The sequence below is a fragment of the Chinchilla lanigera genome, unplaced genomic scaffold, assembly GCF_000276665.1.
Source record: "Chinchilla lanigera isolate Chin_1 unplaced genomic scaffold, ChiLan1.0 scaffold00035, whole genome shotgun sequence".
Taxonomy (NCBI): domain Eukaryota; kingdom Metazoa; phylum Chordata; class Mammalia; order Rodentia; family Chinchillidae; genus Chinchilla; species Chinchilla lanigera.
In genome coordinates, this window is record NW_004955436.1 from 7,122,372 (window position 1) to 7,137,693 (window position 15,322).

A 15,322-nucleotide genomic window follows, 5' to 3' on the forward strand; every position below is an offset into this window, starting at 1 on the left:
CCATGTGAGGCAAAGTTCCTGTGACAGTGAAATGGAGCAAGAATCCACTGATACAGACACAAGAATGCAGACCTCCTTGATTCAAATATTAAAGAAAACAGCAATGTAAATACTAGGGAAAGGGCCATGTCTGTGGGTGAGATTGCTCATAAAAGACATTTTCAAAGTAAACTGGCATACACTCAGACTTGTAAATTTTTTAAAAATAATTCCTTTTAAAGTGTTTCCTTTTTTGACATCCTGCTATAACAACAGAAAAACAAAAAGGATGTCAGTTGTTCCCTACAAGATTGTACAGGGAAACAAAACATACATACTATTGTGTAAGCGATACTTGTGTCTGGAACATGAAGTTACCATGTGTGAAGACCGCTTTGGGCGTAACAGTTGAAGCAAAGCTTATTTCTGTAATAGACTTTTGTTTGTGTTTACAGTGTAGTTCACATAAATTTTTGATGTTATCTTTTAGGCTTTGTAAGGAAGTATTCAGCTGATGTGAAATGTTGATGTCTTTTAAACTCACAATATATATTAAGAATTTAATAATTTATTTCACTGATACTTTATGTTCCTGTTAACTACACACTGTATAATATAATAAGAGCCTCCTGACAAAACAGCAAGACCACTGAGATGGTCAAGTATGTCCTACAAAAGGCCAGGAAAGCAAAAGACATGCGCTGTCAGCATAAGTGATGCGTGTGTATGGAATGTGCTATTGTCATGTGTACAGACTGCCTTAAGTGTGATAGTTGATAATTTTTTTGTAGAATGCTACTGGTATTTTTATTGTAGTTCATATAGGAATTTATTTCTGATGTTCTTCTTTAGAGGTTGTACATCAAAAACCAGTTAATAATTGAAAATTTTGATGCTTTTTTAGAACATTCAATAGATACTAAAAACTCCCTACTTTATTTTTGTGATATTTTTCCCTGCTAAGTACTCACCATTTAATATAACTCATAGAATTTGTGTTGGCTTGGGGGATATTTTGCAGGGGGAGCAATAATATACAGGACATATATTTTATAAGATTATTTATAATAGTCACCCAAAGAATCATATACAAGAGAGTACAGGAAATCTGTCCACACACTGGTAAGCAAAGAATCCAGCCATAATGTCCTGTAGGAGTCCAGCTGAAGACCTAGAGCTCATAACAATGCCTCCCACGAATCCAACTGAAGGCCTAGAGCCCACGACAGTGTCTCATGCAGGCCTGTTTCACGGATCTGCACTGGGAAGGCCCAAAGGTCAGTGGTGGAATCTAGAAAGTCTGTGCCAGTGGGATGAAGGAGCTGTGCTAGTGGGCTGAGGGGTCTGCACTGGAGCCAGGAAGCGACGTGTGGAGTAAGAACCAGAGCCCCCCCAAGAGGTACTTACTACAGCCATCCTCAGCAACAGTGAGGTCCCAAGCTCCTCCAATGATCAGGAAAGCTGAGTTCCCATCAGGAAGCTAACACAGCAGGCTTCTCCAGGAGACCGGCAGTGCACCTTCTTTCCCTCCAGAGCCAGGAAGTGATACTCAAAGTGAGGACCAGAGCTCCGCCAAAGTGAACTGAAGCTATTCTCAGTGCCAACAGGGTCCCACGCTCCCCAGGGTATGAAAACAGCCAAGTTCATCAGGAAAGCCAGCATGACGAGCTCCTCCAACAGAACCAACAGCTCCTTACAGCTTCTACCAGCTCCCAACAGCCTTTTCTCAGCTCCTTTTCTCTTCTTCAGTTCTGCCTCTTATGCTGCTGGCAACAATCCTGTCTTGGTTACTTTTCTCTCATTGCTGAGACAAAGTACCTGACACCCAAAATTAAGGAAGGAAAGGTTTATTTAGCTCACGGTTTCTCTAGGTTTCAGTCTGTACTTGGCTGTTCCAAGGCAGAGAGGCACATGGCATAAGGCAACCGTTCATGGTGGAGGAAGATAGCAAAAGCAACAAGAGCAAAAGGGAGGAGTGGGAAGCAGCCTCTTTCCCTCCCTTACGTTGTATGCAACCTACCAGTCTCAGGGGCGGGTGTAGCACTCACACCCTAATCCCAGCATTGGATTGTGGATCAATAAAAAATCTGGAAGCCCTCCCCATGACTGCATGAGTATTTGGGGGGAGTCGCAGAAACAAGCCATAACAAATCCTCAGGGGGGTCTCCCATACCCAGCACCACACTTACTCAGTTTAGCTGGGGGTTATACATTGACCACCAGTGGTCAATCCACCACAGAATTGCAATTAATAATTCATCAAAAGAAATATTCTAAAGAATAAACGTGTCTCGCAGACCCATGTTTATGTGCCTTGATGATAAAATGAGTCTCGTGCTCCAAGGCTACAGTAACCTAGTACTGAAGTAGTAGGATGGGGGTGACTCCCAAAGCCCCATGGGGACGTTCGCCGTCAGTTCTGTGTGTGCGGCGGGTACCCTTCAAAGGAGTAATTGATGGCGAGAAAGGGAGAAGTTTTCTCTACTGGTGGGAGATGAGATGAGCAGAGTACACTCTGTCCTGCGTGATGCCAGTAACTTTGTGGATGATGTAATGCAAATTTCTCCCTCTATTCTGCCTCTGTGTGCCAATAGAAGATTACTCAAAACTGACTTCTTATACCACAATTTTAGTCCTTACAAAAAATTTGTCGTTTGTAATTTAAAATCAGTAAAATAAATTTTTAGGAATAGATCAAAATTCCAAATCTTTGTTCTTTTTACTTGTCGATTACATTTTCTGTGGGGGAAATAGAGTGACAAAGATTGCATTTCAAAACAACAGAAACTAGAAAGTTGCCAAGTTAGGAGAAATACTTCTGGTATTCAGACCTTTCATTACTTCTGTTCTTAAAACTTAAAAGGTAATTCACTTAATTTATACTTAGCTCTTTAAATAGTAATCAGAACATTAAATATTTATGGAATCCACTGACATGTTTACTGTTGTGTATTTAGTAATGTGTAGTAGTGACTACCCTGTAGTTACAGCCTCAAGGACAATTGGCAGAAAGATGGTGTTCAGCTTCTTACTTCTTTACTGTAGTCAGATCTGGAAGAAGCAGGAAGTGGATGTGAAAATTCTGTATAGGAACAGCCTAGCATTAGACCATTGTTAGTGGCTCTTTCTGTGGGATCAGATAAGAGCTGATCATTCTCCATCTAATTCTTACAGCTTTTGACCTGAATAAATTATTTAATCTTTCTAACCTTCAGACTCTTTATCTGAAAAGGATTGAGAACATTAACTCTCCTGCAGTCATAAGGATTAAGTGAAATAGTTTGTGTTGGCATTAAATTTTAAAAGTTGGTTATATTGTTAATGTTCAAAACTTGTATGATTTTTCTGTTTGGGGCAGATTTGAATCTAGCTCTGCAGGTGTTACTGAAAGTAAGATTTCATGAACACTTGGAAGTTTGAATTCACTGAAATGATGAATCAGTGGGTAGAGTTTTCTGTTCCGTAGAGCATCAGATAGTATAGACACCTTCTAGACATTTAATCTCTGTAACAACTCTTTAGCACAAAAAGGTTAGAGAAATTGGTGACTTACCCTAGATTGCATGCCTTGTAGGTGGTCGAATCTGGAGTCTAATGAGATCTGTATTGCTTTCAGGTGTTTCTGTGCCTGAATAGTAAGTGTAGTTCAGTGTTATTTAGAAGTAACACAGCATAAAATAGAGAGCTTGGGTGTGTAGAGTTCTCAGTGGATGCAGGAACCTACCTCCCTGGTGGCATTTTTGGTTGGCATCAATATGAAGGGCAGTACTGGCATTTAGTTGGGAGAAAGTAGAGGTGCCAGATGTCCTACAGTGCGTGGGAAAGTCCCAGGAAATGAACTGTTTCTTATACTCAAGAATTTTGCATCTTCTGTGTTGGGACACTACAAAGAAAAGAAAGAGTTTAGTTCCGAATGGTCATGCTTGGAAATATCTGTTTGGTTATTATTCATAGCAGTAGTCTTTATTGCAGTGCTCACACTGTCTTAGTCACTTTCCTTGCCACTGGGACACGATACCCAACACCCACAACTTGAGAAGTTTATTTTGGCTCCCGGTTTGTAGAGGTTTAGTCCATAGTGGCTGGCAGCATGGCAGAGGGGTGTGGTGGAGGAGTAAGTGGAGGAAAAGGTGCTCACAGTGTGGCGTCCTGGAAGCAGAGGGTCAAAGGTGGAGCCAGGGAAGGAGATAAACCCCACCAGGTCGTGCTCCCAGGGATCTGCCTCTTCCAGTCAGACCCTCCCTCCTACCAGCAAGTCACCTAGAAGCCCCCGTCATGCCATCAGCTTCCACAGGTCTTACCTGTGTGCACGTGAGGCCTGGGGGGACAGCTAGATAAAAAGCACGACGGACGTCCTCCCGTCACATCACCTCTGCTCTTCCATTTCTGTACTTCCTGTATGTAGTGAAGATCTTATTTCTCCTGTATCTAAACTTGTCTTGTGTAAGCATTCATCTGGGTGTTTTGTGTCTTCTAATGCAGTTGTTCCTGAAAATTTTCTTACTTAAAATGGCTGTTATCAATTGCTTTTTTTTGACTGTCGTATGGATTTTATAAAATTGTGTGCAAGTAGGCTGTATTAGCTCAATTTCATTTCAGTGAAAGGGCTTACCAGAAAATGTTTATTTAGGGTGTTAGGCTTGACAGGTGTGAAACTCCTCCGCGGCAGTCACGTGAAGTGGTCGCTCAGCTTGTCCTCAGTGACCTTTAGAGATCAACAAGCTACTCTGTCTGAGGCATGTCTCGGCATCTGTTTCTTAAACAGTTCTTCCTTTTCCTGAGCGAGCCACTTCGCTCTCCTTCCATATGTCATGCCTGGTCTCCACATACCCCTTGAAGATCTAGCAAGTCTAAACCTTCTCCTGGGTGAAGATCGTTCACATATTGAGGAAATCCCATGCATTCTTTCCAGGCTAAACCTGGCTGTTATTGTTTGGTTCTAAAACGTCCCCCAAAAGTCTCGTGTATTTGGAAGGTGATTGCTCATGGGGTGCTGTGCTCAACAGTGACTCACCATTGATGACTTTGGGATCTGACTGCTGTAGGAGGTGGGGTGCGGGTGAGTGGCTCACTGGGCAGTGACCTGGAAGCCGGTCTTGTCCTCTGCTCCTCTCTTCCCTCTTTGCTTCTTAGCTGCCGTGGCATGAGCAGCTGTCCTTCCCTTCCCCTTCCATCATTCCCTTGCTGCCTTATAGCCAGCCCAGTGTCCACTGAGTTCTCCAACAGCTGGGAGCCAAAGTAAACTTGTCCTTTAAGTTGCGGAGGTCAATAAATAAATAAGTTATGGATGTCAAGCATTTTGCCCCATCAATGGAAAAGTGACTAGTACTGGCCAAGTCCTCTGACTAAAATTCTTTGAAGTTATCATTTAATCATCTGGCTGCTCTCATTAACCTACATTTCCCCTATAGTACAAAATGATAGCTAAATGTAGTAATTTTGATATAGTCAATCCTTAAAAAGGGTGAGACAGCCTATCATGCTCTTCTTCTTCTGGGTTGATTGCATTAATGTTTTTTTTGTGGGGGAGTGCAGGGGTACACAGCAGACTCGTGCCATTGGGCAGATGGGTCTTACTGTTATCCAGTACCACATACCATAGTCCCTTGTCCAACACTTCAGTTCTGCCTCTCACCTTTCAGCACCTCGGAACCCTTAGAACCCAGTACTCATATGGTATAAGTCGTGACTTATAATAATTGACTCCCTCCTCCGTACAACTGTGCTCTTTGTGAATGCTAATGCTGTTATTACCCAGGATGTTCTGAACTCCTACCCACGGGCCAGTAAGGAGGCCCCTTATATTTTCATTCAAGTCAGTGATAAATCTGTTGGCCAGAGTAGAGCCTAAGAAAAACTCTACATTTTGCCGTTAACATCCTCCCTGCAGGCTGAAGATTGAGATCAGCTTCAGCTCTAAGCTGAGGTTAGTCAGTCAGTCAACACATACCTCTTGATACAGTGATTCAGTGATTTTCTTTATCCGTCTAATCCCAGTGCCATCCACCCACAAGCCCAGCCCACAGTCTTCCATCTTGTCCCAAAGCAGATAGAGGAACTGATCAAATGCCTCTTAAATATAGTTACACGGTGATTGCTTCATTTCCTGATCTCCTAGAATAGTAGTTACGTGAAAGAGGGAACTTAGGTCAGTGGAGTTTGACTACACCTGCATCGCTGCAGTGCTGTCTCCTCTGCCAGCCTGCGTGCTGACCTCGCCAGACCCCTCAGCGTTGCCCGCTCAGGCGCTTGCACAGCCTCATTCTGCCTGAGGACCCCAACCCCTCGGCCTTCATCGTGTGGAGGCTCCTGTTGCTCTCTCCGGGAGGGTGTGGCTTATGACATGGCCCTGACATTTCCCCCTCCCATGCAGAGGCAGCTGCTCCCCGCTGTGCTGTGGGCCTTTGCATGGGCGCACCCCGGCTTCTCGTTTTAGCAGCTCATGAGTTGCAGTTGTGGGTTCTTCCTGAGCTTCTTGGCTGATGGATGTCGTTCTTCTTTGTATCTGTGTCAGCATCCTTGGCCCATGGAGAAAAGAAACCTACTTTGTTGTTCTTCTGATTGGTTGATTTTTCTGGGCATATTCTGGGTTTTGGGTTTAATTTTTATTCCAGGTCTCTAACAACCTGCATTTTAAAATAATTTCTCAGGGATTCCTGGGGATGTGTATGATCTCCTCCAGTACTTTTTTGAAAATTAAAATGTATTTCTCCACTTCCAGATTTATGCCATTTCCCACATTTTTGACAATTCCTGATTCCTGATTTCCTGGTAGAAATCTTGTTTCCAGATCTGCTTCTTAGAACTTGAGAAATCATCTCTCTGGCCCAGGGCAAGGCCTTCATTTAGCGAAATTAGGACTAAGTGGAATTTCTTCACTCTTCTTAGATAAGAGAGCAGGGACACTCCCATTTGTTTAATTCTTTCCAGGTCAGATTTAAGTAGCCTATGCAGAAGAAAAAGAAAAAAAAAAGGGACAGGGAATTGAGGAGTTCTTTACTCATTTTTCCATCCAGAAACTGTCCCACTTTTCCCAAGTAGCAGATCGGTAGCACTTCCTTGAATATCATTTTACTTCAGGCATAGTTTTTCTTCTCTTTGCTGCTATGAAATTTTTATTTTTGGCTGTTACTTTGTCTTTTGTGGTACACATTTGTTTAATTGGGGATATTTCCCCCTGGTTGTACCCCTTACAGGTTTTATGGTGCACATTTGTATCTGATTCCTTTCTTTTTAGGTTTCTTGCTAAAGAAGGTATTCAAATTTCTGACCTTGGTTAACACTGAAATTTGAATATCCTTCCTTTGTTTAGATGACAGTATGACTTTGAAAGAGACTGAACACCTGTCATGTTTTGGTATAAACATAAATATTTTGTTGGAGGAACTCTGCACAGGAAGGTATATTTTGGCCTGTTTCGTAAGTGGTTGAACTCAGAGTGACCAGTGTTCCTGATGTGGGTTCATTTGTGTGTTAGGAAACATGTTGTTGGGAAAACAGTCAGTGGACGAAGTAGTTTAGTCCTGACAAGTAATCCGTGGGTGTTGAAGGAACTACAGTGTGTTAATGTGAATCCAGAAAACCATATTGTGCTGTAGAGTCCGCATTGGTTTGATGTAGTTAGGCATCTGCTAGTTTTCTTCTTAAATTCTTTTTAAATGGTGCCCTGTTCTCAAGTAGGGAACGCTTTGCTAGTAACACAAACAATTACATTGTCTTTTTCTTTAACACAAGTTTTATGAGGTGAGGACTTTTCTCTGCCATTGTTTTGAAGGATGAACTGTGTTTTGTTTTAAATTGGCGATCCTGATCTGAGATTGCAAAAAGAAATATTTAGATGGAAAATACATCTTGTGCTTCCTCATCAAATTCTGGTCTGCAGTACAGCGTAAATGCAGGAAACTCTTGGAGTCAGTGTTTGGATGAATCTTGTGTGTATTGATGTGTGGAAAAGTCAACATTAAATGAATGAAGGGCTTCTGAGAAGCCCATTACGACAACTTATAATGGAAACTGTAGTTCCCATTAGAGACTGATTTAAGGAGCTTTGGTTCTTCACTAAAGCATGAAGGGTACCGTGTGGTTGTTCTAGTTACTCTTCTCTCATTGTTGAGACAAGATATCTGACACTCTCAGTTCAAAGGAGGGAAAGTTTATTTGGCTCAGTTTGTAGAAGTTTCAGTCCATAATCAGCTGGCTCCAAGGTAGGATGGCATGGCAGACAGGCATCGCAGAGGAGAAACAATTCGTGGTGGGCAGCAGGTAGCAAAGCAAGCAAGGAACCAGACAAGTTCCTTTCTGTCCTTTATATTGTGTCCAGGGTACTGGGATTAGGGCAGTGCCAAACCAATCAGTGGACTGATTTAGTAATCACCCACACTTAATCCTAGCATTTCATCATGAACCAGTCACACACTTTAGATTCAGTCACCTCTGAAAAATCACCCCCATGACTGCATGAAGTTTTGGGGCCACATCTAGACACAGGCCGTAACAGTGGTGTTCCGCGCAGATCGTGTTTGTAGCATGCACTGCCTAGCTCATTCTGGTTAATCTGCTAGTGTGTTTAGAGCTGAAAGGACTGCATCTTTCTTGTTTATGAAATTTTAAAAATTCACAGAAGCTTAAAAGACACCAATGATTAGCATATTTTTTTACTTTTCTAATAGAATATTGAGAAATAATAAAGTCTCAGTTCTAAACAGACACAGCTGCACCACATGTCAGTTCTTGGATCATTTAATCCTTTTCTTTTTTGCTTATTTCCATCAATATTTTCCTACTGGAATCAAATGTTAGCTTCTGGCTCAGCTGGCAATATAAAAAATTTCCAATTAGATTGTTACAACTTCATTTTTATTCATGAGGAGGAACTTAATAAGCAGGGATCATTACATATCTGTGGCATGTAGGAGAGGAACTTTAAAATAAACCACCTGGCCACAGCGGGGACGGAGGCTGGAATCCTAATCTTTCCAGAGTCTGAGCCAGGCCAGTATGAGTCTACACCTCTCTACTTCAAGTAATTCTTAACTTGGGAGGAATCCTTGGATTTATGTTGGTATATGGTGTAATTGACTTTATTTCCAATTCTGGATTAATTTAGCTCCTTGCTTAGCATTTGTGTACATGTTCTACACATTTTGGTGCCAGGTTTTAAGGGCAGTATGGGGAAATGTGAATCGGGGTGGTGTTTGATTGGAAGGCAACTCCAGACTTAGGCTTTGGAGCTGAGCAGGCCAAGCAAAGTGTCCTTGTCACCCAGAGTATGATCGGGTGCCTCACTGTATCTGAGAGGTGACCCATAAGCTAAGTTCCCGAAAAGGAGGGGAAGGGGCACCCAAGTGGTTGGGAAAGATGGAAAGCACAATCAGGCCTTGCCCTAGATCTCGTCAGGAGGGGGAGAACGAAGTGACCTCAAGCTTGGGAAAAGCTAAGGATTAAGGTGCAGCGCTGAGGAGGATCCCAGTGGGTTCAGCCCACACTGAGTCCAGGCTTGTGAGAGTTGGACACTCAGCCACCATCTTTTCTTTTCCTTCTTTCTTTCATTACCCAAATACTTGAATGAGTATGAACTACCTCAACTCGTAGCAGGACTTCCACTCCCACTACTCCACCAAAACAGCCCTGTTGGATGTCCTCAAGGACTCCTCTTGTAAAGGCCAGTTACATTTGACTTAACCTCAGAATGAATGCTGCTGTGGCTTCCAAAGTACTTTATCTAGCTCCTCTCCAATTGCTTTCTGGTTCCAGAGGTCATTGAAGGTCACAGCAGCTATGCCACACTGGATTTATATCCCTACTCCCCTACAGCTAGTGCTGTTGAACTAGGGAAATTAATTGGCATCGCTTAGCCTCAGTGTAAAAGACATAAACATATCTGAATCATCCTGTTGTTGCGAGGATCCGTAGAGATAGCATACAGCCAGTAAGTTAAAATAGATGACTGGATAGGCAGGGGTCTCAGTTTTCCCTTTTCCCTACTGGGCAGCCACTCTCTCTTTTTCTTGCCCAAATGCGTGTTGCTCTTTCCACCTCCCTCTCTAAGCTAAAGCTTATCCTTGGATTGCTTCCTTCCGCAGTTCCATATTTCTCTTCTTCACCTGTGGAAATCCCAAGCTCCCTGAAAGATGTATCACCACAATCAGAATTGGCCTTTGCATGTTCTAGACTCTTACTGTCATTCATTGGCCCGCTCCAAGTTGTAGCCTTACACTTTAGTTGTGTGCCCGTCTGAACTCCCCACCTAATGATGAACTGCTTGGGATGGAGCCCACACCGGGGCCATGGGGATAACCCAGTGGAGTTGGAAGTGTTTCTCCTATTGTTTCCGTACAAGCCTTGTGTAGTTGTCAGGTTTCCAGAGTGATCTCATCATTGTATTTTTGTTTCCTTTTGTTTTTCTTTTCTTGTAACTACAACCATATGCAGAGGATTTCAGGTTCCTTTTCTGTAGCCCTAACGGCCATGCTGTGAATGTCTCCACTGATTATCCTGGGCACCTTGCAGGCAGCACGCCCAGGATGCATGTCTCGAGTCCTCCTGCTCCCCTCTCCGGCACAGTCTGCCCTCTGCACGTGTACTGTGTCGTGTCTTTGCTGACATAGTTCACCTGATTGCTGAAGCAGAAATGTAGAGGGCCTTTGTCCTGCATTCCTGTGTTGTCAGTGTTGAATGGGTCACCAGATCTCAACTCACCGGCCTCCCAGGTAGTTCCGAGTTCACATCCCCTCGTCCTGTGTTGACTGCCATTGCCTCGGCCCCCCTCACTTCATTCATTTTGCTGTAATGTCTTTCTCGTGAGTCTGCTCCTCCCCCTGCATCTTCTCGAATTCATGCTGTCCCTCTGCTTTGGTCATGCCCTACTCAGGTAAAAACCCTTTCGTGACTTCTTTCGTGCCAGGGATGAGAAAATTGACTTTATCTCATGAACCCACTGACCAGTTTCATAATAGCCGCTGCAAGGGCTGCTGTTGGTCCACACAGTCACTTTGTGACGCAGACGAGGTGGCCCAGAGCAGGCAGCCCAAGGGGTGCTGCTGCGTTGGAGCTCAGGCTCCTGCTGGGGACAGACAGGCTTTTGTGACTTCCTCGGTCCTTTGCACAGCTGCCTCCCCGGCTCCCCCAGGACTGTGCTTCCCCTTCCCCGGGGCGGCAGAGAACCACTGTGTCTCCTTGCTCAGGTGAGCTGGACCTGCTCCCCTGCTCCCCTGGAAGCCCAGATGCACAGCCTTACGTACGTGTGCAAGGCGTGGGGTGGGCGCTGCTTAAGGCTAAGTGGTTTTTTGTTTTTTTAAATCTATGTTTTAAACATTGTGTTTATCATGTACAAGATATTCTGAAACACAGACATTGTGGCATGGCTAAATTGGTATCCTGTGCCTCCTGTCACGGTACATATCTCTGTTTTGAACTCCTTTGTTTCCCTGGGCAGAAAGTGAATTTCATTAGAGCAGATACCATGTGTCATTTATCCTTGACCTCTGGGACTGTGGAATGTGCATTATGAATCCAGTTGTTCATTAGACTGAAATGAATAAGTACATAATTGAGACTGATGAGAGTACTTGGCCTTTTTTAAAATTTAAATTTGGCTGGTAGACATACCTGTGCTTCAAGGTAAAAAGACATGTGCAAGGAGTGCTTTGCAGAAAGTTGACATTGGCGAAGCAGGCTTTGTAGACACCGGAAATTTTTGAGCAGGGCAACGGCATGGTGAAAGTGGTATTTAAGGAAGATTGATTTGAAGGCAGCCTTTTATTATAGGTTTAAACTACCAGAGGCGGCAAGGACAGGTGGAGTGTTAGGGCCTGGGAGAGGGGGAGCAAGCATAGGAAGCCGTCTGAAGAAAGGTTTCCTGAGTCGCCGCACTTTCATTTCCACATCTGCTCAAGTGGGATGGGCTTGCTGGCGTGTTCCTGAAAATAAAATAGAACGCGAAGGTTATTTTTATTAAGAAAGAACATTCCTGTAAGACACCTAGGTGAGCCATTTTACATAATTGTCTAAGAGACGTATTCATTATGAATTATGTGGAAGGAGTGATTTTTTAGTTCAAGGCTTTTAAAAAAATAATTTGCATCTGCAGGATGAGGCTGCAATCGTCCAAAGTCAGTGGAAATTTTCGTTTTGGCACATTTTGAAATAATTGTTAATTATGAGGCAAGCACTCCAGCGTGGTCTGCATCCCGGTTTCACCACCTGGCTTCCCTACATCGCCATTGTAATTGTAGTTTTGTGGTTTATTCTCTCACTCCAGGGACATTTGCATTTTGTGTTTGGTGCATGTGACTGCGTTTCCTGGTTAAAGTTTATCTGCATTTGTTTGCGGCTGTGTAGCTCTGCACTGCTTTATTCTACACATTGGTCATTGCAAACTTCTTCATTTACAATTGCTGTTATTTTCTTTTCATTACAGGACTATGACTTATTGATTACAAAGGACTTCTCCAAATATTTTGCACTTTTGGTTGTGTATTATGGAGACCAAGGAAGAGAAGAAGGAACGGAAACAGAGTTACTTTGCTCGGTGAGCATTCATTTTGCAAACTTGCTTTAAAAAAAATTTGAAGGGACTTTGTCCTCTACTATTACTTGGCATTTTGTGTTTGGTGACTAGTCATAAACAAAGGTAGTAATCAGTAGATGTTAAACCTGTTTACATTGTCCTTTTAAGAATTAATATTAAAGGAGCAAGATTTGTTTCTTTTACTACCTTTGACAGTGCTCATGGGTGTTTAGAGAATCTAGCCAGCCCGCCCTTACTTCCGTTCAAGGTAGGTTTAGCAGCTTACCTTGAATTTTGAATCATAGGTGTTCAGCAGCCACTGTTCTGTAACTTAATTGTTTGAGTGATAACTAAAGCTGGGTGATGTATTTAAAGCCTATCACCCCTTGAGGGGTCCATTAACAAAAAGGGTTTTCATAGATATGGGAAAGAGCATGGGTGAAGTGACATCACTGGAATCAGTGTCACTGGTAAGACTTGAGCTTACCTGACACATACCCATTTCTTGTTATCTGAACGGAGGTAAGCCGGTATATGATTGGCGCTGTCTGCACATTTAAACATCTCTGTAGCAGGTGCCCAGTCATCATAATAAAAGGAATGCTGTGCCAAACACTTATGAATCATTGTGGTAGAGCGCTCTCACACTCAGAGGATATAGGCTGAGCGTGATCATCATGGTCTCCGAAACTGAAATTCTTAAGAAATGAATTGAGCCTCATTCTGTCCCCCACCTGCAGTCTATACTCATTAAAGATATATTTTCTGTTTTCTAAACATGAACCTTGGAACTAAAACCAAAGGTTTTTTTGGTCAGTGTATTTATCCGGATGCTAAGCTGGATTTTAAGTTGTGAAAGAAACAATTTGAGGATTTACTGTGTATAGATGCATTATTATTATTATTATTTTTATTCTCAAAATAAATCTGTGACACAGGTTACTTTATCCTCATTTTCCCAATGAGGTAGCTAAGCCTCAGAAAGTACTTTGTCCATTTTATGGGCTGTCGCCAAAGAGTGCAGCCCAGGTAGGCAGAGTGAACTAGTCATTGTCTTTGGAATGCAAGAGTTAAACTTCTTGTTGTTGTGAAATGTTTCCCACTCTTAGGACTAGGGAGAGTAGAAAGGTTAGAAAAGGAAGAAAACAGGTGTGTGGTAATGAGACATTTGAAAGATACGACATTTAAATCAAATAAGAACCACAAAATTTTTTGAGATCACTGTAGCTTCAATGTTGCAAGGAATATTACTTTACTGTGTATCCTTCCTTTACTTTCCTCCAGTAATAAAACCCCTTCATGCTGTAGTACAGTGTCACAGCTATGAAACTGATGCTGAAGTCACCAGCTCTCCTCGGATCTCAGCACTCAGTGTGTGTGTGCCTGTACATAGTTAGCTGTACGGAATGTTATCATGGGTACAGCTTTGTAGGGCCGATATCACAGATAAGACACAAAGCAGTTCCATATAACGATCCCATGTTGCTTCCCTTTTGTAGCTGTGCTCAGCTCCAGCTGCCTGCCGCTCCTGACCAGCATCAGTGTCTCCTCAATCTCTGTCATTCCTCAGTTCAGTAAATAAAATGAACCGGTAGAGTATGGAAGTGTGAGTCACTAGCTTTTCATACGCTGATTTCCTTGATGTCTACCCAAGCTCTTGCAGGTAGCAAGAGCTCATTCCTTTGTGTTACTCAACAGTGTTACAGGCATGCATCTTTTATAGCTTGATTCTTCCTCCGTGGAAGAATGTTAGGGTTGTTTCCAGTTTGGGCTATTAAAAAAACAAAGCTGCTTAGGATCATCATTGTGCAAGGCTTTATGGGAACATAAATTTTCATTTCTTCGGGATGAATGCCCAAGAGTGCCTTTGCTGGCTCCCGTGGTAAGCGTATGTTTCGTTTTGCAAAGAGCTGCTGTCCTCTTTTCCAGAATCCTTGTACCGCTTGGCATCTCCGTCAGTGAGGTACGAAAGATCTGCTTTTTCTGCCTTCTCACCAGCAGCTGGAGGTGTTACTTCTTTTGATTTCACTATTTTGATAAGTGTATAGTGATATATTACTGTCGTTCTAGTTTAAATTTAACAGCTAAGGATATTAAACATATTTTCATGTGTTCATTAGCAATCTGTGTATCTCCTCAGTGAAATCTCTTCATGCATGTTTTCCATTTCCCAACTGAATTTCTTCGTTTTCTTATGGTTGAGTTTTGAGAATTCTTTATAATTCTGGGTATTAGTGCTTTGTCAGATACGTGGTTTGCAAGTATTTTCTCCCCGCTTGTAGCCTGGTGTTGCATCCTCTTAACAGGGTCTTTCGCAGAACAGAAGTTTTTCAGTTTTGATGTGGTTCAATGTATCATTTCCTCCTTTTATGAATTTTGCTTTTAGTATCAAGTATGACATTTCTTTGCCTATCCCTAGGTTCCTAAACATTGTTCCCTGAGTTGTTTTCTAGTTTTATAGTATTTTGTTTATATTTAAGTCTGATCCATTTTGAGTTCATTTTTGTGCAAGATGTGAATGTAGGTCACAGTTCTTCATTTTTGTCTTTGACATACTGGAGATTGGACCCCCCCAGGAGTGATGCGCCACTGGGCTATGGTATAACTCAGCCCTATTTTTTATTTTGAGACAGGGTCTGGCTAGGTTGCCGAGGCTGGATTTGAACTTGTGGTAGCTGGGGTTATAGGAGTGCATCACTGAACCTGGTAGAACAAGGTCTGAGGGTCTCTCTCCCTCCTTCCCTTCCTCCTCTCCTCTCTTTCTCTTTCCCTCTCTTCTTCCTTCGTCTTTCTTTCTTTCTTTCTTTCTTTCTTTCTTTCTTTCTTTCTTTCTTT

At 42.6% G+C, this 15,322-nt stretch overlaps 1 protein-coding gene across 3 annotated transcripts in view; it reads left to right on the forward strand.

Moving 5' to 3' along the window:
- Positions 1-15,322, forward strand: part of Ncoa7 (nuclear receptor coactivator 7) — a 127,631-nt gene that overhangs the window by 11,493 nt on the left and 100,816 nt on the right. For all 3 annotated transcript variants that reach the window (XM_005389157.2, XM_013516644.1, XM_005389158.2), the window contains exon 2: positions 12,398-12,508. In XM_005389157.2, coding sequence (XP_005389214.1) covers positions 12,459-12,508 — 50 coding nt within the window. In that variant the 5' untranslated portion in view covers positions 12,398-12,458. The remainder of the gene's footprint in view (positions 1-12,397; positions 12,509-15,322) is intronic.